General features: G+C 35.6%; 1 protein-coding gene across 5 annotated transcripts in view; it reads left to right on the forward strand.

The window, feature by feature from the left end:
- The window catches only part of SCLT1 (sodium channel and clathrin linker 1), a 213,080-nt gene that overhangs the window by 107,334 nt on the left and 81,258 nt on the right, over positions 1-24,488 (forward strand). For 4 of the 5 annotated variants that reach the window (XM_074396909.1, XM_074396912.1, XM_074396911.1 and 1 more), the window contains exons 10-13: positions 3,728-3,818; positions 8,183-8,274; positions 13,186-13,363; positions 16,145-16,243. In XM_074396909.1, the coding sequence (XP_074253010.1) occupies positions 3,728-3,818; positions 8,183-8,274; positions 13,186-13,363; positions 16,145-16,243 (460 nt within the window). The remainder of the gene's footprint in view (positions 1-3,727; positions 3,819-8,182; positions 8,275-13,185; positions 13,364-16,144; positions 16,244-24,488) is intronic. The other variant, XM_074396910.1, reaches the window with a different exon arrangement.

Raw genomic sequence — 24,488 nt, forward strand, 5'->3', positions numbered from 1 at the left:
GAGCTTTCCCAGTCCAGCTGTAAGTTAATACTTTACTACATAGTCCCTGACAGTTTAATCTAATAAAAGGCAAAATGGTGATGATAGTTGCATTGTATAAACTACAGTAAAATTTATAAAATGCTTTAATGTGCATTAACTTATTTGAACTTTATAATTCTGTGAGCTATGTGAGAAAATTGTTTTTATCTCTATTTTATAGATACTAAGACTCAGAGAGGTTAAGTGATTGGCCCATTTCACATACCTTTTTTGTCAGTAGAGTCAGTTCTAGAAGACAGGCTTTCTGCCTTTTGTTTTAGAATTTTTTTCAACACTTCATGCCAAAAGTAGATATAAAGAACTATTTACTTATTTACTATTCGACAGAACAATGTGGGAATGAACAATATATTTAAAACTACTACTTATTTCCCCCCTCCCAAAATAATAGTATTTGTGTTTTAGTGAATATGTTTTCAGAATTTCTTTTTAATGACTTCCAAATTAATTCTAAGTCCAGTGCCTGTTTTTTTTTTTTTTCTTTTTAGTTATGTAGCAGGAGACTTTGTTTCAAAGGAGTATGAGATAATATATATTTGGGAGAATTGTTCACAAAATTATTTTTCTAGGATTTTTCACATATGAATATCAAATTGGGTGTGCAAGATATAGGTAAAATATCAAGATATAGTTGTACTTGTAACATTATCTCTCTCTCTCTCTCTTACTTTCTCTCTACTCCCCCTTTCTCTCTTCCTCTCTCACTCTCCCTCTCCTCCTTCCCATTATTCCTCCCCCGCCCCCGCACCCCGAACCTTTCCTTTTGCCCTCTCATTCATTTATGATCTATTTACTTGTCTCCTATGCCCCAGGTACTGTGCTATATCCTGAGGGTTTAAAAATTAATAAGATGAGATTCTTGCTTTTAATTCTTATATTCTATATTTTTTATGAACTCACAGTTCCACCCAGGAGAATCTCTGTAATATTGATTACAATACAGTGTAGTCAATTAATAATGTATAAAGTATTATGTATTATAAGTATTGAGATATAGGGTTTTTGCCAAGAAGTTAGTGAAGACTTGAAGATGAAAGACTTTTGAGCTAGGTCAAAATTAAGGAATTTGTTAGAAAAAGAAAGAGAAGACTAGTCTAACCATACATGTAAAAAAAGCAACAAGGATGTGTTTAGGAAACAGTGAGTGAGTATTCTGATATACCTGGAACATAAATTACATGGGGATAATTGGCAAGAGATGAGACTCTTTGAGGCTAGATGTTGACTGGCCTTATACACCATGTAGAGGCATATACTGTAGACTTCATGCCAAAAGAGTATGGAATCCAGGAGTCATTGTTAAATAGGAATTTTTCTTACTAGATTAATTTTTTTAAAAGATAACATACAATATAAAGAATGAATGAAAGAGGTGACCATCAGTGAAGAGATGAGTTTGGAATCTGTTGGAACAGTCTTATGAGTGATAATGGAACTAAAGGTTGGGCCATAGAATGCAAAAGGAATACACAATTGAAAGACAATTTAGAAATAGACTCAGGCAAATTAGATTAAAATGAGGAAAGAATCTAAATATAGAAGTTTGGTCTTGGCAAATTGCCTAATTCATCTCTGTTGGACATAAGGTCTTTGAGACACCCAGCATGGTCAAATGAATTGCATTAAACCATATTACTAGTTGGTGACAGAATTGGGTCCCTGCCTCTGGTGTTCTCCACATTGTACCTTGCTTCCTGTGTCTCCAATAGTTTTTTGTTTGTTTGTTTGTTTGTTTCTTGATTGTGCTGTGACCTTACCTTGCTTACAGTTTATAGGTCACTCTAATATACATTATCTATTTTGACTTGTTCAGCAATCCCATGAAACAAGTAGAACAAGCAATATTTTTTTACCTTTCTAAAGGTAAGAAAACCAAATCAGTATGGTTGCTATGCTTATTCAGAGTTTTCTCAGTTTTATCCTTACTACTTAAATACTTATTCCTTAAAATTTTCCCTTAAAAATATGTAGGATTTTATAACTAGTAGAATAATTTGTTGATTTAGATTATAGATATACTCCCGAAATTATCTCTAAGCCTGAAGTAGATTTTACATTTTGTTTTGTCCTTTGGTGAATCATTTTGCAAATGCACAAAAAAAAATCTATTTTTGTTTTATTTTATTTATTTTTATTATTTTTTATTTTCTGAGATGGAATCTTGCTCTGCTGCCAAGCTGGAGTGCAGTGGTGCGGTCTCTGCTCACTGCAACCTCCACCTCCCGGGTTCTAGTGATTCTTTTGCCTCAGCCTCCTGAGTAGCTAGGAGTACAGGTGTGTGCCACCGCACCCAGCTAATTTTTGTATTTTTAATAGAGATGGGGTTTCACCGTGTTGGCCAAGATGATCTTGATCTCTTGACCTTATGATCCACCCTCCCCAGCCGCCCAAAGTACTGGGATTACAGCCATGAGCCGCCATGCCTGGCCAGTTTGATTTTTTTTATAATCTTGGTTAATTTAAAGCAAAATATTTTCTTAAATACCTCATAAAATATTATTAGGACTATTTGAGAGTAGGCATTACATTATAGGGGACTCTTTAAATACTAGATTCATTACTTATTGTGAATCCTAGGGCATATTGGTAAACCTGTATCAACCTTGCTCTCCTCTACCTCAGTTTAATAGTAGTCTTAATTCACAGTTACTATGAGTGTTACATGAGATGACTGCAAAGCATTTAAAACAGTCCCTGGCACTAATAACTACCTGAGATATTATCAGCTATTATTAGATTTGTATTTTCTATTGTAGGAAATTTATAACTATATAAGTTATGTAGTTGTAAAGACAAAGAGTCAAAAGCAAATGAATTAACATTTACTTGTGAATTTTGCATCAAATAATTTCTGTAAGTTTTATAGCACAAATATGATTTACATTTAGATACATACATAAAATGCAATTAAGAAATAAATAGGGAATAGTTCCTACACTAAAGTATCTTTCTTCTTAAAAACGTATGTTCTTTAGATAATCAAAGTATTTTATACTCACACTGAATGCTTAATTACAATATTAAAAATCATTTTTTCTGTTTAAGAAAGTTTTATATTATTGTTCTAAAATCATTTCCATGTGGCGTCAAGGAGATATTGAAACTTATTTGATTCTATTAGAATGTTCAAAACAACTTGTCTTTTTCATTCTTGCCACTAGTCTCTGAAAAAAATAAGCATTGTATTATGGTGGGACAAATGTTTTATGTTAAGTGATTACATAATACAACTTCTGGTGTTTACGGAATGATCGAGGTATTGAAGTTTAAGTTCATTTTCATAGAAAGTCCAATCAGCAATATATCCCTATCTCTATAAAGATATTGTAGACATAAATATATTCCTTTTAGTACACTAGAGCTCTTATTAGGTAATAAATCAGGATGATAAAGTACTTTTTCAAGAAATTTATTGAATTACTTTGGTATATAATATAATTTATCCAAAGAAAGCATTCAAGACTTCTAGTTTGTACCCTTCACCATTCAGCTATATTTTTTCCTCTTTAGTCTCTTCTATCTGCATTTCATTAGTAATAAAGGAAACTTCCAAAATTTATTCCATGGAACCATTTTAGATAACACAAGATTTAGAATTGATTTTACCAAGTTTAGATTTCTATTCTAATTTTAAATTCTTAATGGTCTATGAAAATACTGTTTATTAATTTACTTTATTTTTTAGGCAAGCCAAATTAGATCTAAGAGTTGCTGTAGCAAAAGTTGAAGAGTTAACTAATGTGACTGAAGATCTGCAGGGACAGATGAAAAAGAAGGTATTTTCTATTTCTAAGACAAATGGATACTCTTGCTTAGTTTTCTTTCTATTTTGTTGATTTATTTTGGATTAGGTGTTAAAGAGGGTTGTTAGAAGATGAATTAATTATTTTATTACTCTTAAATATAAAATATGAAAGTAGGAAGCTAAATTATGATATTGGAAACAACTTTGTAAAGAATTTTTTAATTTCTATTCTCTGTAGCCTAATAAAATATCATAATCACACCTAAGCACATCATTATTGAAATGCAAATTAATACAAGATCAAGCTTCAGTTAACTGGTTGCTTGCATTGGAAAACAAGCATTTAATACTACATTTTATGTTATTTGCTAAAATATTTATTGATATAATAGACTCTGGTTCTTTTTAATATGAAATAGAGAAATTTCAGAAGAATATCAAGGAAAAGTCAGGCTTTAGTTTTAGATAGATATAATTATTTAAAATTCTCTCTCTAAGGCTTACTAGCTGATTCACAATCTAAGCCTTATTTCCTGATCCTGTAAAAAGTTGATGATAGATTTCTAATAATGGTAGAGTTTTTTAAGTGTTACAACAACCCTCCCATAAATAACAATTTTAAAACTTGGATAAATTTTTAAAAACACTAGAAAGCACCCAAAAGAGAAAGAAGTAACAGAAATAAGAATTGTTCATTTTTGGATTTCTGGCCTGACAGTTCTCCCAACCCCCACAGCTGTGACTTCAGAAAACAACTCAGTATGGTTTTAAGGTACCCAAGGTCAAAGTTTAGGACTAGAAAAGCAGTTGGAAATTTAAAGAAGAAATACTAGCAGCAAGAGAAACACACAGAGAAAGTTAGAGCCAAATTCTGAGTATAAAATCCTACTAGATTCATGCCTGACATCTAAATTACACATATGGGAGTGGGGTAAGGACCCCAGGGAGGCCAGTGAAGAAGCAAGCAGAGACCCAAGAGAAATCTACTTGTGAAAGACAGAAATGTATGGAACCAGATATTTGAGTTTGCTACTTTTTATAATTGAATACATGCGAGAAATCTGTGCAACTGAAGCGTCAGAATACTGAAGCCTTCCTTACTGCTTGAAGTATCAGAGGACAAAACCCAGAGCTGAAAGAGCAGCTAGACTTTACAGGGGTATCTCTAGAAGCAAGGGAACCACAAAGAGGATGAACCCTACCTCTGCCCAAATCTTGACTGATCTTCAAATTATGTAGGCACAGAAGGTACCCTAGGGCCCAGTTATAAAAGCAATAGTGGAAAGCAATAAGAACTAATTACAGATATCAGCTGCTGCATACTGTATGTGGAAGAGATTTCAAATTTCAAGGCCACACAAGGTAATTGTCTACTTGAACTAAAAAAATAAATTAGTGCTCAAAAGAACAGAACAGTAACTGTAGTGTATTATCTACACTATCGAGTTTTCAATCAAAAATTACTAGACAGCAAAGTATGACCTATACTTGTGGGGAGGTGTTGGGGGAGGCAGCCAATAGAAACTTTTGACTTTAAATGGATCCATCTGTTAGATTTAGCAGACAGAGACTTCAAATCAGCCTTTATAAATATGTTCAAGGAATTAAAATCTGTTTTTAAATTAAAGTCTCTAGGAACATGATAGATAATTTTAATTGAGAACTAGAGCATAATTTTTTTTTTTGAGATGGAATTTTGCTCTTTTTAAAATAGAAACTGTAGAGCTTAAAAGTTCAGCAACTGAAATAAAAATTTCACTAGATGGACTCAAAAATAGATTGGAAAAGACAGAAGAAATAATAAACTTGAAGTCAGATCAACAGAAATTTCCCTATCCAAAGAACAGTTTAAAAGATTGAAGAAAAATAAAGAAGAGCTCAGAAATCTGTAGAACAACGTGAAGCAATACAACATAAGTGTAATTGGCCAAAGGAAGGGGGATGGGAGCAGAAAAAATTTAAAGAAATAATGGCTGAAAATGTCCTAAATTTCATAGAAAACATTAAAATTTAAGAATCTCAATGAGTAAACACAAAATCACTTTGAGACACATCACAACGATACTGATAGCCATTTATGAAGAGAATACCTGGAAGTAGCAATAGAAAAATGACCTGAACAAAGAGACAACGATAAGATTAATGTCTGAGTTCTCATCAAGAAACTGTGGAAACACTTACGGATATAGGCCCTGGCAAAGATTTTATGATGAAGACTCCAAAAGCAATTGCAACAAAAACAAAAATTGGCATATGGGACCTAATTAAACTAAAGAGCTTCTGCATACCAAAAGAAACTATCAACTGAGTAAGCAGACAACCTACAGAATGGGAGAAAATATTTGCAAACTATGCATCTGACAAAGGTCTAATATCCAGCATCAATAAATAACTTAAACAAATTTACAAGAGAAAAAATAACATTAAAAAGTGGGCAGGGGACATAAACAGACACTTATCAAAAAAAGATATACACGTGGCCAAGAAGCAAATGAAAAACTGCTCAACACTATGAATCGTTAGAGAAATGCAAATCTAAACAACAATGAATAGCTATCTCACACCTGTCTGAATAGCTGGATAAGATAACAAAAAATAACAGATGCTGGATAAGATAAGCTGAGAAAAGGGAATACTTATCCACTGCTGATGGGAATGGCAATTGGTTCAACTATTGTGCAAAGAGGTTTGGAGTTTTCTCAAAGAACTCAAAACAGAAGTACCATTCAACCCAGCAGTCCCATTACTGGATATATAACAAAGTAATGTAAATAGTTCTACCATAAAGACACGTGTCCATGTGTATTCATCACAGCACTTATTCACAATAACAAAGAGATGGAATCAACTTAGATGCCCATCAACAGCAGACTGGATAAAGAAAATGTGGTACATATATGCAATGGAATACTACACAGCCATAAAAAGAATGAAATCATGTCCTTTGCCACAATATGGATGCACCTGGAGGCCATTATCCTAAGCAAATTAACTCAGCAACAGAAAACCCAATACTGCATGTCACTTATAAGTGGGAGCTAAACACTGAGAACAAATGGACACTAAAGGGAACAATAGACACTGACCCTTCTTGAGGGTAGGGGATGGGAGGAAGATGAGGACTGGAGAAACTACCTATCAGGTACTGTGCTCATTACCTGGGTGGCAAAATAATCAATATACCAAACACCCTGACACAGAATTTACCCATGTAACAAACCTGCCCATGTACCCTCTGAACCAAAAATAAAAGCTGGGAGGGGGAAAAAAAAAAACTATGGAAACAGAAAGTATTGTAATAGTAATTCCAATAAACAGAAAGTATTGGAATAAAAAAAAATACTAAGAATTTTATATCCAGTGAAATTATCCTTCAAAAATGAAGGCAAAATACAGGCATTTTCAAATAAACCAAAAATGACTTTGTCCCTAGCAGACCTGCATTCAAAAAATTCTGAAGTTATTTAGGCTAAAAGGAAATGACACCAGATGGCAACTCAGATATAAAAAGAAATTAAAAGCAACAGAAATGGCAAATATGAAATAACGTGTATACATATATTTCTTTTTCCTTAATATTTTTAAAGGATGATTGCTTATAGCAGAACTGATAACACTGTATTTGATGGATTTGTAAAGTGTGCAGCTGTATTACTATGACACTCAGGACTGGGATCGTACATGGATATACACTGTTGCAAGGTTCCAGTGTTTTCACTGAACTATTATCTAAATATTAACTCTAAATAAATTGGAATAAGTCCAAGATGCGTACTAATAGTTCAAACAAATATAGCTAAAAGCAGTAGAGTAATTAAAATGACATTGCTAGGCTGAGCATGGTGGTGTGCACCTGTAGTCCCAGCTACTCGAGAGGCTGAGACAAGAGGATCACTTGATCATAAAAACTATTTGTTAACACATAAAGCAGGAAAAGATGAACAATAAATTTCTTTAGAAAGATGATACAAATAAAATGATTAATATAGGTCGAAGCATCACTACGTCGAAGAAAGACCCTGTGATTACCTTGAGAGTTAATGAGAAGTATAATATAGTTAAGAGAGCATATTCTAAAGGCAGATTATCTGCATAGAAATCCCTCTCTTGTTTTGTTAGATTTGCACTATAGAAATAGTTTGAAATATTGGTAGAACTCTCTGTGCAATAACTATTTTGAGTATTTTTTATTAATACAGGATTGACGATAAAGTTCTCCCCCCTCCTTTTTATTATACACATTTTGTTTCCAAGTCATATTATTTCTTTTAACGTACGTATTAGAATGCTAATAGCATAATAACTTTATAGCATGAACTGTATTTTTTATGCTATATAATGGTGTATTGAATTTTCACATACTCAAAGTAAGCTTCTAGTTTCTTTATTTTCTAGGAGGAGCATGTGGTGTCTGCCAAAGGAAGAGAGGAAGCATCAGATAGGCGCTTACAGCAGTTACAGTCTAGTATAAAACAATTAGAAATAAGGTAAATTGTTAAATGCACCTAGCTTTGTTGATACGTTTTAAAAGATATTTTGCAATAGAGTTTCAGTGTGTGATGTTTATTAGAATAAATATTTTATAAACTCGTAAATCAAAACCATAATCTCAGGTGTAAAATCTGATTTAATCGGCATTGCTTTTTAAAAATTATATCAGATTGTTATACTTAGAATATATATTCAAAGATAATTTAATATTATTTTAGAAACTTTACTAAGTACATTAATTTAACTTTGAAAGAGAATAGTTGTACCAAATTTAGCCCAGTACTTTTTTGGAAACGAATAAAACCCTTGATATCATGCTTTTGTATCAGTACTGCAGAGCACAAAGCACATCTTTATTTCCTCAGGTCATCCTGTAAATTTTGGCGTGAACATAGTTGACCTTAAGTAACTAAAATTTTTCTTTCTTCTAAAGCATGGTTAAAATTTTTAAGTTATAGTTAAGAGAAAATTTGATATTACCTCAACCCCGCTGTAATTTTGTACTTCTGCAAATGCAGTTACAGCGGAAATAAATCATAGACACAGAAGGCAAAGGAGAGGAATGTTATTTTTAAACACAATTCTTTAGGAATCATGAACCGTGCATCCTACAAAAAGGATTACCTGCAAGAGAAAGGCAGATTTTTTTACATCTTTGCCGTAATATGTCAGAAAAATCTTGCAAGCTGAAGCTTGATCATCAATTCTTTTGGTCTTCCAGAAGGCAAGGTGCTAGTGCATCCTGCGCCCCAGTACTATTCTTCCTTGTGTTCTTGGGAATTTGGATTTGCAGTGGCCATTCAGATACTTTTACCAATCACTGATCTCTGCCCTGATAGCCATCATTAATTGGTATCTTGTTTTTCAACAGGAGTATTGAGTGAGCTTTTTGAGTGAGACAGTTCTTAGTTGTTTGAGCTGTGCCAATAACTACAGGATGTTTAGGATCCCTGGCACCAAATACTAAATTCCAGTCACACCTCTTAGCATTGTAACTACCAAATGTCCCCATACATTTCAAATGCCAATACCATCATAGTTGCAAACCATTAAGTATAGGATACTGTTATGTCAGAATGGTCCATGCAGTGCTTTTAAAAAATCTTGTTTCTTTATACAAGCTGAGCAACATGACTTGATATTAGATTGTGGACTATATTTTAGGTGGGGAAAATATATATTTGTCCTTTTCTAAAGCCAAGAAGTAATTTTTAACCAGATGCTAAAAGTCCTCTTGAAAAAAATGACATTTTCCAAGTGCCTTGATGAATAATTTATCTGTTTAATAAACTGCATTTGACACAATGACTATAGTAAAACTGACAATAAATATATGCCTGCCCCTCCCACATCAACAATGCCTTTTGTGTGCTAATATTTAGAATAACTAATACAGGCAGAGGAAAACAAGTGTGATCCCTTAAGGAATCAATAATAATTAGATTTGAGAAGAAAGGAAGTAAAAGGGAGTTTTAATAATTTGTATATGTTTGTTTGTTTTGGGTTATTTTGGGCAGTATAAAGGAGACATATGTAAAGCATACTTGAAACTCATATTTTATGCCTATTGAACAGGAGCAGTAGAAAAATGTCTAAGAGAGAATTGAAATTTATCCCAATATGACTAGATATGATTTTCCATACATCATTAGAAGAAAAGTCTTTAATAAAGACTCCTTCCTAAGAGGGACTTTCATATTCACAGGTGAAGCATCATGTATTCAACATGAGTTGAGCTTCTACTGTTTTACCAGCCAGTGTTTTAGGTTCTGAAATTCTAGGAGTGGCCAGTACCTGGTGATATTGCCATAGATGACTAAGAAAAGTCCTTAAACAACATTTATACGTATTTAGTTTAAACAAATACAAAGAATTGTTATCAGCAGGGAAAATTCACCAATGGATACTACTATTAAAAAGTAGGGTTTTAAAAAATAACTAAAAACGTAGAATGAAGTCTGATTGATGGGCATCACTTACTTGTATAATCACCCCCGCTACCTTCTGACCACCATTGCTTGTATGCTTAAATTGTTAGCAAAAGAAAATTATTCAATAATACATTTGATTCTTGATTTACTGCTACTCTCAGCCTGAATTGATATTTGAGATTTCATGCATATTTACTAAAGGATATACCCAGATTTATACATCATTCATTACTTAATTGGAATCCAAATCACTTTTTTTCTCCTTTTTTCAACAAATATTCACTTCCTAGACTGAAGACATTTTAAAAGCTAAGTTACCACAGGATATATATGTATGTTTGAGAGCCTGAAAGGAGTAATAGTAAAGTGATTGAAAAACAGAATTTAGATATTATTTTTTCCCTCAAGATTTAGTTGGGTGGGTTTTTAGTGCTGTGAAAGACCAAATGTACCAGATAATTCATGAGATGATTTTATTCAGGCTATTGCAATAGGGAGAATGCTCATTAGTGAGGAACGTTTCAAAGAAAAGGAAGGTGCCTAAGGTATATTTATATAGGCAGTTAAATGATGTGTGCATGAGTCTTGTGGGAGTCATGAGGAGGGATGGAGGTGGGACTTGGAATATGGAGAGCAGGGTTGTTTTATGCTGTTAGCTTTATTCTAAAGCACAAAATGACGGGGGGGTTTTAGAGAACAAGGGTGGGAGGATTTCTTAACCATCTCTGTTTTCCTGGCTCAGGTAAAGTCTAATATTAGTATAAAGGAAGAACAAAAGCCAGATACAATTAATGTCTGTTCTTAACATTTGAGGCAGATATTTGAGTGGACCAACAATTCAGCACCACAGGTCAGAAATGGAGGAGAACAAAGCAATATGTGCAGACTATTCCAATCATATAATGTGTCAGACTAAATATTCTGAAAAAACCCTCTTAATATAAGCATCTTGATAAATTACAACATAACTTTTTTTCCAAGTTATATTGTTTCTTTAACTTACATATTAGCCTTCTAATAGCATAAAAACTTTCTAGCATGAACTCTTTAATTACATTTAAATGCTCAACTTACATAGTTGGGAATTCTCAAAGGCACAAACACAAACAGGAAGCTAAAACGAGAATGATAAATAAATGACTTCCCTGCCAAGGAAGTCAGGGCTGGAACTATATGTCACAAGAACGTAAATGTCCTTAGGGAGGCTGGAACCATTGAAGGAGTCACACTCTCATTAAAAGACTAAAATAGAATAAATTTCTGCTTTTTAACAAGGATAGCCAACAAATAAAACTATCTCCACCATGTAGCCAAATGGAAAAAAGAAACCGTAATAATCATTGTACACACAGACCCCTCAGGATTCCCACAGATTAACTTTAGACAGATACAAACTTAATAAAAAATTACCAAATGCATGAGAAAAATAAATCACTCAACTGACAGGAAGAGGGTTTTGATGTGGGTAGTGGAGGGGAGCAGGCAGAATAGAGAAGGCTGTTTCTTCTACCATTTAGAATAAAGAAATGCCTGAAAATAACAAAATTATAAAATATGTCTTACCAAACATGTTATAAAGCCACAATAATCAACTTTAAATGAGTATGTAAATAAGTCAATCAATGAAACATAATCTATAAGTAAATTATGATATTTGTATACATGATATTTGCATATTTTAGGGATGTAATGGGAGTGTTTAAATTCATTAGTTACTAATGGTACTCATACAACTGGCCATTAGTCTGGAATTTAAATTGAACTCTTACATCATATTCAGGAGTAAATTCAAATGAGTCAGGATTAAAGATTTAGGGGTAAAAACATCATGGAACTCTTTGGAGGAAATCTAAGAGATTACACTGACAATCTGTTGATGAGGGAGATCATCTTTATAAAAACTGAAATCCCAGAAGTTTCAAAAAAAAGTCAAATTTAGCTGTATTAAATTTTTAGTGTGGTGAAGAATATCTAAATAGAGTCAATAGGCAACAATAACAAAAAAGTAGATTTGGAAAAAAATATTTGCAGCATAAAAGACTAAGAGTTAATATTTATAATTTAGAGTTCTTTAAAGAGATGAGCAAAGTAAACAATCCATTAGAAAACATTTTCAAAGAAGATTAGGAGAAATTCAAAGAACAAAATTCATATGGCTTACAAAAGGAAGAAAATATGCCTAAACGTTCTGATAGAGAAATACAAATTGACAGTGAAATGAGGTTACTTACATTCATTAGACTAGGAAAGGAAGGAGGCTTTCTAACTTGATGAGATTTCTATAAGATATTATTAGATGAGAAAAGCAAATACAGAAAAGAGTGTATACTATGATTTTTATTGTTAAAAAAAATTCAAAAAGCTCCTGTGGCTAGATGTATGTATATTTATGTGTATATGTGTATGTGTATATATATAATTTTATGTGTACATATATATGATCATATGAATATGGATAAAATTATTTTAAAATGTACATTAGTAAGTTAAAAGAGCTTGTCTGGGGTAGAGAGTATGAAAGGGGAGAAAAGAGAAAAGACCATATAAATGTAAAGAACAACTCATTTTTTAAGGGTTTGCTTTATGTCATTGTGATGTAACCATAGAATGCAGTGTAACTATATAATATGTGTATAATACAGTATATAATACAGTGGTATAATACAGACACCATAGCAATTGCGTATAACATAATTAGGGTCAGAAAATCCAAGCTCAGTCTCATCTCTACTGCTCATTAGCCATATGAACTTAATCAAATGCCTAACCTCTCTGGGTATGTTTGTTTTTCTTTAAAATGGAGATATGAAGATAGTAAAACCAACTTTATAGAAGTATAATGAGTATCAAATGAGAAAATATTAATACATATAAAAGTTACTGGCATAATACCTGTCCCGTAGTAGATGCTTAGTAAATCTCCCTCTTTCCCTTTAAAAAAAGTTTAACTTTCCCAGTGTGATTATTGATTTCTAGATTATGTGTGACAATCCAAGAAGCCAACCAGTTAAGAACGGAAAAAACACATCTGGAAAAACAGACCAGAAAGCTACAAGCAAAGTGCAATGAATTAGAAAATGAGAAATATGAGGCAATTATAAGAGCCAGAAATAGCATGCAACTCTTAGAAGAAGCTAACCTTCAAAAAAGTCAGGTGAGAAAGCTAGCAAATATGTTTAGAAATAATAAAATGTTGACTATTCTCCCATGTGACCTCACAGTAAGGGATTCAATAACTGCAGAATAAATGCATGAAATTGCTACTCTCTTCATTAATAATCATACCATATTCTTGGATGTTAAAACCAAATATCATAATATGATGTCAATTATTTTCTAAAATAATGTATAAAATCAGACTTTCCTTATCTTCCCAAACCTTGAGTAACTGATCATCATCCCCTGTAGTCTCATACAAAAAAAAAAAAAAACAGTTACAGTGCTTTACCACTATATACCCTATATTTTATTCAGTTGAATATGATAAATCTTACCTGTCTCTATTTCCCCTTCATCATCTACTCAATTACTCTAATAAAGCAGAAGCTTAATTGGCTTTAAAGATTTATTAACTGAAGTCTTCATGCTACTGTTCTTTTTTAATTCTCTAACAATTGTGATTCCTGTGCTATCTAATACAGTGTTCTTTGTCATATACTGCTTCCCTATGAATAATATATATTAGTTTATAGAAGTCACAAAATAGACTTGTTTTTAATGTTGCTTCCTCCCTTATGTAGAGTTTATTAAATCATGAATGTATTTACCAACATATATTGAACACCTAATATATACAGAATACTCTGCTAGGAGGTATGGTGGGATACAAAGGAAATGCTTTGTTTTACTTGTATTTCCTTTATTACAGAGGATTTTTTTTAAGAGAGCTGCTAAAACAGAATATAGTGTAAGTTGGATATTGAGAAGCTAATAAGAAATTTAAAAAGAAGTATCGAAATCATAACTGTGGAATACTAAAGTGCTTATGCCTGTCAATTAATATTTCAATCTGTAATCTGAATCCTGTCTTTTAGAATAGTTAAGAGGCACACAATAGATATAATATGCTTGGGAATTGTTCTGAACACCTACATCAGCTAGAAAAATTAAAGTCAAGACAAAATTTTTTATCTCTACCCTCTGAAGCCTACTTGTATGAGCACGCTTAATACCAAGTCATTAAAAATAAACATCTTGTGTAGAGCACAGTGGAAAGAGAAAATAGTAGGAACACTCTTTGCCCTTCCTTCCAAATCGTGTTCACTCAAATCCTAAGTCAACAGACCCTCACAGAGGCTGTCTCTGGCTGCAATATTAAGATGCTCCTTGACTCTTTGCTTAATTGCTAGAGGGTTCCCATCCTCAGTTCCTCATTCAAAATCAAAGATTCTCCCAAGTGATCCTACAAACAAGGCAGGAAGTACAGCCTAGCATAGTTCCTCTTTTCTCTCTCAAGGTTATTACATAAGGACAGCTGTTACTTCTCACTAGCTTACTTATTTAAGGTGGAAGAAATTGATCTTAACACAGTTTTTTTAAAAAGAGGTGAGAATGTGTGTGATACCTTTGGAAGATGGTGGGAACAGAACATGGTCACTTGCATGTTGATTTAAAATGGGATTAATTTGGCCTAATTGAAGGAGTTCCAAGCCCTGAAAAATGTTTGTGTTAGAGATGTAAATATGGGGATTGTCAGCATATAAATGATATTTAAAACCATGAGATTTTATTGGACTACTAAAAGAAGCACAGACAGAAAGGGCAACAAGAACTGCACCTTGGTAGTCCAGGATTAAGAGGTTCAGGAGACAAGGAAGAATCGGCAGTGAAGACTGAAGAGGAGTGATCAGTGAGGTAGGAGGAAAACCAGTACTGTGGGTGATGTGCTGAAACCACATGCAGAAAGTACAACGAGGAGAGGAAAGTAAATATCTCAAGTGTTGCTGGTAAAGAAGTACTGAAAATTTACTCATAGATAATTAATATGGAGACCACAGTAGTAAAAGCCTGATTCATTGGGATTATAAAATTGAGAGGGAAAGTGTTGGAGATGAACAAGTTAAGAGTTTTGCTTCACAGAGAAGTAAGGAAATGGAGTGTGACTGACAGCAGAGCTAGGATTATGGCAATATTTATTTAGTGGGAGATGGAAATGATTGGAGGGATAGAAACATCAAAGAAGCAAAACAAGTGGTATCTGCAATGATCAAGTTATGAGTTAATGAGTGACATAATTTAAATAATACCAAATAATGGAAAGAGAGAAATTCACGAAATTTTTTTTTTTTTTTTGAGATGGTGTCTTATTTTGTCACCCAAGCTGGAGTACAGTGGCACAATCTCAGCTTACTGCAACCTCCACCTCCTGGGTTCAGGTGACTCTCCTGCCTCAGCCTCCCAAGTAGCTGGGATTACAGATCTGTGCCACAACACTTAGCTAGTTTTTGTATTTTTAATACAGACGAGCTTTTGCCATATTAGCCAAGCTGGTCTCGAACTCCTAACCTCTGGTGATCTGCCCACCTTTGCCTCCCAAAGTGCTGGGATTACAGGCATGAGCCACTGCATCTGGGCATGAGATTCTTATAAGGATACAATACCTAGATTTGTATGACTTACTTTATAAAGGGACTTTCAAAAAATAGAAAATTCAAAAATGGTTTTAAGATTTCTGGCTGTAGAAATTAGAAGAGTCTTAGAAACATTGGCTGAAATAAATTCCAAAGAGTAAGTGTCTTTAATTAGGACAAGGGCAGCTGAGAAGGTTAGGGAAAATAAATATCATTCATGACTTCAACATGATATTCAAGTAGAGATGTCCCAGAAGTTTTGAATAAGATGTTTATAGAAAAGTGACTAGTGGATAGATTTTTACCTGTTATTATCTTTACTAATAATGATGTGATCTATAACATGAAATGATTATTTTCTGAAGGCTCTACTTGAGGAGAAGCAAAAAGAAGAAAACATAGAGAAAATGAAAGAGACAGTTTCTCGGTTTGTACAAGATGCTACCATAAGAACCAAGAAAGAAGTAAGGATGTTTAATTATATTTAAAATTCAGAATTTAAGTCACAACTAGAAACTAAATTCTACCTAGATATTTGTAAATTAAAATTAAAATGCTTGCCTACATAAAGGAACTGAGTAAAGGCTCCTTTCCTTTAAAATGATCTCCAGTGAGATAGTAGGATATACTGTATAGCCCTCCACCAGATAAAGATGTTCCTTTTTTTCCTTATCTAGATTTTTTGTGGACAATATTTCTTTTATATATTTTTCTGGGCAGTGTTATTTCTTAGGTGAACTGTAGTTTTAAACTGGTTTTCAAAACTTCATCAGTTCAGAAAAAATAAAGTTAAAATATTTGCTTTGTCCCAAGCACTGAGTGGTAGAATTTTCATTTCCACAAAGCCACTATATACCATTTCTTTCTGCAGAAGAATTTCTTAGAAATCGATTACTTTTACAGAATCATAATGTAAAGAAAAAAAAGAAATCTATTACTTTGTCATTATCTGACCGAAATTACATAATTTCCCAAGATAAAATTTTAAATTTAAGGCAGAGTCCAAAGTAAACCCTGTGCTTTCTAATTTCTGATCTTCTGTATCCTTTCTGTAGGAGGTCTGTCCTACTCATGAAGTTGAGAGTACTCTAATTTTGGACTGTAGCCTAAAATATTCTCAACATATTTTTAAAAATCAATGTTAATAAATTTTATATATTTTTTTTCTTTTTTTAAATTGCATTTTAGGTTTTGGGGTACATGGGAAGAACATGCAAGATTGTTGCATAGGTACACACGTGGCAGTGTGATTTCCTGCCTTGCTCCCCTTCACCTATATCTGGCATTTCTCCCCATGCCATCCCCCACCAACTCCCCACACCCCACTATCCCTCCCCAATTTCCCCCCAACAGACCCCAGTGTGTAGTGCTCCCCTCCCTGTGTCCATGTGTTCTCATTGTTCAACACCCGCCTGTGGGTGAGAACATGTGGTGTTTGATTTTCTGCTCTTGTGTCAGTTTGCTGAGAATGATGGTTTCCAGGTTCATCCATGTCCCAACAAAGGACACAAACTCATCATTTTTGATGGCTGCGTAATATTCCATGGAGTATATGTGCCACATTTTCCCTGTCCAGTCTATCATCGATGGGCATTTGGGTTGGTTCCAGGTCTCTGCTATTGTGAATAGTGCTGCAGTGAACATTCGTGTGCATGTGTCCTTATAGTAGAATGATTTATAATCCTTTGGATATATACCCAGTAATGGAATTGCTGGGTCAAAGGAAATTTCTATTTCTAGGTCCTTAAGGAATCGCCACACTGTCTTCCAAAATGGTTGAACTAATTTGCACTCCCACCAACAGTGTAAAAGTGTTCATATTTCTCCACATCCTCTCCAGCATCTGTTGTCTCCAGATTTTCTAATGAATGCCATCCTAACTGGCATGAGATGGTATCTCAATGTAGTTTTGATTTGCATTTCTCTAATGACCAGTGATGATGAGCATTTTTTCATATGTTTGTTGGACTAGTTTATGTCTTCTTTTGTAAAGTATCTGTTCATATCCTTTGCCCACTTTTGAATGGGCTTGTTTGTTTTTTTTTCTTGTAAATCTGTTTTAGTTCGTTGTAAATTCTGGATATCAGCCCTTTGTCAAATGGATAAATTGCAAAAATGTTTTCCCATTCTGTTGGTTGCCTATTCACTCTAATGACTGTTTCTTTTGCCTTGCAGAAGCTGTAGAGTTTGATTAGGTCCCATTTGTCTATTTTGGCTTTTGTTGCCAATGCTTTTGGTGTTTTGGTCGTGAAGTCCTTGCCTGCGCCTATGTCCTGAATAGTTTTGCCTAGATTTTCTTCTAGGGTTTGTATGGTGTTATGTCTGATGTTTAAGTCTTTAATCCATCTGGAGTTAATTTTGGTGTAAGGTGTCAGGAAGGGGTCCTGTTTCCGCTTTCTGAACAGACTAGCCAGTTTTCCCAACACCATTTACTAAACAGGGAATCCTTTCTCCATTGCTTGTTTTTGTCAGTTTTGTCGAAGATCGGATGGTTATAGATATGCTGTGTTGCCTCTGAAGCCTCTGTTCTGTTCCATTGGTCTATATCTCTGTTTTGGTACCCATACCATGCTGTTTTGATTAGTGTAGCCTTGTAGTATAGTTTGAAATCTGGTAGTGTGATGCCTCCCGCTGTGTTCTTTTTGCTTAGAATTGACTTGGCTATGTGGACTCTCTTTTTTTGGTTCCATGTGAAGTTTAATGTGGTTTTTTCCAGTTCTGTGAACAAGGTCATTGGTAGCCTGATGGGGATATCGTTGAATCTGTAACTTACTTTGGGCAGTATGGCCATTTTCATGATATTGTTCTTCCTAATCATGAACATGGAATGTTTCTCCATCTGTTTGTGTCCTCTCTTATTTTGTTAAGCAGTGGTTAGTAGGTCTCCTTGAAGAGGTCCTTTACATCTCTTGCTAGTTGTATTCCTAGGTATTTTATTCTCTTGGTAGCAATTGTGAATGGCAGTTGGTTCTTGATTTGGCTCTCTTTAAGTCTGTTATTGGTGTATAGGAATGCTTGTGATTTTTGCACATTGATTTTGTATCCTGAGACTTTGCTGAAGTTGCTTATCAGTTTCAGGATATTTTGGGATGAGACAATGAGATCTTCTAGATATACAATCATGTTGTCTGCAAATAGAGACAATTTGACTTCCTCCTTTCCTAATTGAATACCTTTTATTTCTTTTTCTTGCCTGATTGCTCTGTCTAGAACTTCCAGTACTATGTTGAATAGGAGTGGTGAGAGAGGGCATCCTTGTCTAGTGCCAGATTTCGAAGGGAATGCTTCCAGTTTTTGCCCATTCAGTATGATGTTGGCTATTGGTTTGTCGTAAATAGCTTTTATTGTTTTGAGATAAGTTCCATCGATACCTAGTTTTTTGAGGGTTTTTATCATAAAGCGCTGTTGAATTTTGTCAAAGGCCTTTTCTGCATCAATTGAGATAATCATGTGGTTTTTGTCTTTGGTTCTGTTTATGTGGTGAATTAAGTTTATAGACTTGCGTATGTTGAACCAACCTTGCATCCCTGGGATGAAGCCTACTTGATCATGGTGGATAAGCTTTTTGATGTGCTGTTGCAATCGGTTTGCCAGTATTTTATTGAAGATTTTTGCATCTATGTTCATCATGGATATTGGCCTGAAGTTTTCTTTTCTTGTTGAGTCTCTGCTGGGTTTTGGTATCAGGAAGATGTTTGTCTCGTAAAATGATTTAGGAAGGATTCCCTCTTCTTGGATTATTTGGAATAGTTTCAGAAGAAATGGTACCAGCTCCTCTTTGTATGTCTGGTAGAATTCAGCTGTAAACCCGTCTGGACCTGGGCTTTTTTTGGATGGTAGGCTCTTAATTGCTGCCTCAACATCAGACCTTGTTAATGGTCTATTCAGGGTTTCGACTTCTTCCTGGTTTAGGCTTGGGATGAGGCAAGTATCCATGAATATATCCATTTCTTTCAGGTTTATTAGTTTATGTGCATAACATTGTTTGTAATAATCTCTGATGGTGGTTTGAATTTCTGTGGAATCTGTGGTGATATCCCCTTTATCATTTTTTATTGCATCAATTTGGTTATTTTCTCTTTTCTTTTTTATTAATCTGGCTAGTAGTCTGTCTATTTTCTTGATCTTTTCAAAAAACCAGCTCCTGGATTTATTGATTTTTTCAAGGGTTTTTTTGTCTCCATCTTCTTCAGTTCTGCTCTGATCTTAGTTATTTCTTGTCTTCTGCTAGCTTTTGAGTTTTTTTTATCTTGCTCCTCTAGTTCTTTCAATTTTGACAATAGGATGTCAATTTTACATCTCTCCTTTCTTCTCATATGGGCACTTATTGCTATATATTTTCCTCTAGAGACTGCTTAAATGTGTCCCAGAGATTCTGGTATGTTGTGTCTTCATTCTCGTTGTTTTCGAAGAACATCTTTATTTCTGCCTTCATTTCATTGTTTATCCAGTCAGGATTCAAGAACAAGTTGTTCAGTTTCCATGAGGCTGTGTGGTTCTGAGTTAGTTTCTGAATTCTGAGTTCTAACTTTATTGCACTGTGGTGTGAGAGACTGTTATGATTTCCGTTCTTTTGCATTTGCTGAGGTGTGATTTATTGCCAGTTATGTGGTCAGTTTTATAATAGGTGTGATGTGATGCTGAGAAGAATGTATATTCTGTGGATTTGGGGTGGAGAGTTCTGTAAACGTCTATTAGGTTTGTTTGTTCGAGGTCTGAGTTCAGGTCCTGGATATCCTTGTTAATTTTCTGTCTGGTTGATCTGTCTAATATTGACAATGGGGTGTTAAAGTCTCCCACTATTATTGTGTGGGAGTCTAAGTCTCTTTGTAAGTCATTAAGGACTTGCTTTATATATCTGGGTGCTCCTGTATGGGGTGCGTATATATTTAGGATCATTAGGTCTTCTTGTTGCATTGATCCTTTTACCATTATGTAATGTCCTTCTTTGTCTCTTTTGATCTTTGTTGCTTTTTTTTTTTTTTTTTTTTTTGAGACAGGGTTTCGCTCTTGTTTACCCAGGCTGGAGTGCAATGGCGCGATCTCGGCTCACCGCAACCTCCACCTCCTGGGTTCAGGCAATTCTGCTGCCTCAGCCTCCTGAGTAGCTGGGATTACAGGCACGCGCCACCATGCCCAGCTAATTTTTTGTATTTTTAGTAGAGACGGGGTTTCACCATGCTGACCAGGATGGTCTCGATCTCTTGACCTCGTGATCCACCCGCCTCAGCCTCCCAAAGTGCTGGGATTACAGGCTTGAGCCACCGCGCCCGGCTGCGATCTTTGTTGCTTTAAAGTCAATTTTATCAGAGACGAGAATTGCAACTCCTGCTTTTTTTTTTTTTTTTTTTTTTTTTTTTTTTTGCTCTCTATTTATTTGGCAAATCTTCCTCCATCCCTTTATTTTGAGCCTTTGTGTATCCTTGCATGTGAGATGGGTTTCCTGGATACAACACACTGATGGGTTTTGGCTTTTTATCCAGTTTGCCAGGCTGTGTCTTTTTATTGGGGCATTTAGTCCATTTACATTTAGGGTTAATATTGTTATCTGTGAATTTGATCCCGCCATTTTGATGCTACCTGGCTGTTTTGCCTGTTAGTTGATGCAGATTCTTCATTGTGTTGATGCTCTTTACCATTTGGTTTATTTTTGGAGTGGCTGGTACTGGTTGTTCCTTTCTATGTGTAGATCTTCTTTCAGGAGCTCTTTTAAAGCAGGTCTGGTGCTGAAATATCTGAGTACTTGCTTGTTCGCAAAGGATTTTATTTTTCCTTCACTTATGAAGCTTAGTTTGGCTGGATAGGAGATTCTGGGTTGAAAGTTCTTTTCTTTAAGGATGTTGAATATTGACCCTCACTCTCTTCTGGCTTGTAGGGTTTCTGATGAGAGATCTGCTGTGAGTCTGATGGGATTCCCTTTGTGTGTAACCCGACCTGTCTCTCTGGCTGCCCTTAGCATTTTCTCCTTCCTTTCAACCCTGGTGAATCTGACGATTATGTGCCTTGGGGTTGCTCTTCTTGAGGAATATCTTTGTGGTGGTCTCTGTATTTTCTGGACTTGAATATTGGCCTGCCTTGCTAGGTTGGGGAAGTTTTCCTGGATGATATACTGAAGAGTATTTTCCAGCTTGGATTCATTCTCTTCATCAGGTACACCCATCAAATGTAGATTAGGTCTTTTCATATTGTCCCACATTTCTTGGAGACTTTGTTCATTCCCCTTTACCCTTTTTTTTCTAATCTTGCCTTCTCGTTTTATTTCATTGAGTTGATCTTCGACCTCTGTAATCCTTTCTTCTGCTTGGTCAATTTGGCTGTTGAAACTGGTGCATGTTCGTGAAGTTCTCCTGTTGTGTTTTTCAGTTCCATCAATTCACTTATATTCCTTTCTGTGTTGTCCATTCTCGTTAGCATTTCGTCAAATCTTTTTTCAAGATTCTTAGTTTCTTTGCGTTGGGTTAGAACATGATCTTTTAGCTCACAGAAGTTTCTTATTGCCCACCTTCTGAAGCCTGATTCTGTCGTTTCATCTCACTCCTTCTCTGTCAAGCCTTGTTCCCTTGCTGGTGAGGAGTTGTGATCCCTTGTAGGAGGAGAGGTGTTCTGGTTTTGGGCATTTTCATCCTTTTTGTTCTGGTTTCTTCCCATCTTTGTGGATTTATCCACTTGTCGTCTTTGTAGTTGCTGACTTTCAGATTGGGTCTCTGAGTGGACGTCCAGTTTGTTGATAAAGTTATTTCTGTTTCTTAGTTTTCCTTCTAACAGTCTGGCCCCTCTGCTGTAGGACTGCTGAGGTCCACTCCAGGCCCTGCTTGCCTGCAGATCACCTGCAGCAGCTGCAGAACAGTAAGGGTTGCTACCAGTTTCTTCTTCTGCTACCTTTGTCCCATAAGGATACCCGCCAAATGTCTGTCTGATCTCTCCTTTATGAGGTGACTCTTTGGATATACGGGGTCAGGGAGCTGCTTGAGGAGACAGTCTGTCCTTTATGGAGCTCAAATGCTGAGCTGTGAGCTCCATTGTTCATTCAGAGCTGCTGGGCAGGTACGTTTAGGTCTGCTGCAGCAGAACTCATAAATACCTTTTTTTCCCGGGTGCTCTGTCCGAGGGAGTTAGGGCTTTATTTATGAGTTTCCATTGTGCTGCTGCCTTTATTTCAGGGCTGCCCTGCCCAGCAAGGAGGCAGCCTAGTCACTGTCTGCCTACAGAGACTTTGCTGAGCTGCTGTGGGCTCCACCCAGCTGCCATGTCAACTTCCGTGCAGTCCTGTTTATATAGGTGTAGTTAGAACTGCCTCAGCAATAGTGGCCCACCTCTGTAATGGTGGACTCTCTCTGTAATGGCAGGCTTGCCTCGGCAATGGCGGGTTGCCTCAGCAATGGCAGGCTGCATCAGCAGTGGCCTCCTTGGTAATGGCAGACGCCCCTCCTCCACAGAGCTGGAGCATCCCAGATTCAGCTGTGCTTGCTGTGAAACTCTCAACCCAGAGCATTTCCAATTGCTGTTTTTGTGTGTGTGTTTGGGAGGGGGTGGTGGGACCAGCCAAGCCTGATCACCTGGCTCCCTGCCTCTGAGCCTCTTTTTTTTTTTTTTTTTTTTAAGTTGAACGGTCAACTCTCTCCCAGGTGTTCCAGTCGCCTGTTGAAAAGGCATTGAGATCTGTGTGATTTCCCATGCGGCAACTCACTGCGCCAGCTGAAACAGCCACGTTGAGATTTGTGACGCTGTTTTTACCTGGGAATCTCCTGGCCTGGCTCCCTGTTTCAATCCCCTTTTTAATCAGATGAATGGGCGACTGTGCCTTCCTGGGGCTCCAATTGCCAGCTAAAAGGGCACTCAGACCAGTGTATTTTATATGGAGAACCACTGCACCGGGGAGCCGGCAAAGCAGCTGCACCGGCCAAAACAGCCGCGCTGACCAAAACAGCTGCGCCGGCCAAAACAGCCACTCTGGCGACTCATGGGTCTCCTCCTCCTGGGAATCTCCTGGTCTGTGGGCAATAAAAATCCGTCTGGAAATGCAGCTCCACTCACCCTCTGCGCTTTCACTGGGACCTGCAATCCTGAACTGTTCCTAAACGGCCATCTTGGATCTCTCCCTCAATAAATTTTATATTTTAATGATAAAAAATGTTTTAGTGAAGTTTGGTATGAGCGTTCCTCCAACTGTATTTTCTTATCCTAAAATAAAATCAAATTGATTTTGAGATTGATGAAGGTTGTTTTTTGCATGAAGCTTTAAGTAATGTAAGTAGAATTTTTCAAAAGCATTGTGATCTTAATATTCATTTCAAACGTTTTGCAAACAGAATATACAGATGTTTCCTAAAATTCGGTTATTTCCTATTCAAATACATAGTTTTACCAAGCATCTGAAGCTCAACATGTCTGAAACTGAACTTAATCTTGTAGTCCCAGATCATTCCTTCCTTAGGTGTTCCTGTCGACTTACTATAGCAGTTTGTTTTTTGTTTTTGTTTTTGTTTTTGTTTTTGCCATTACAACTGTTCACCCAGGAAGTATTTTTGAGCACTTCCTCTGTGCCAAGCATTTTGCCAGGTCTTTGGCCTCTCTAAGTTCCATACTGTTGCCAAGTTAATTTTTTTAAGTAAACATATATATATATATTTTTTAATTGTACTTTAGGTTCTGCGGTACATGTGCAGATCGTGCAGGATTGTTGCATAGGTACATACATGGCAATGTGGT

The sequence above is a fragment of the Saimiri boliviensis genome, chromosome 3, assembly GCF_048565385.1.
Source record: "Saimiri boliviensis isolate mSaiBol1 chromosome 3, mSaiBol1.pri, whole genome shotgun sequence".
NCBI lineage: Eukaryota > Metazoa > Chordata > Mammalia > Primates > Cebidae > Saimiri > Saimiri boliviensis.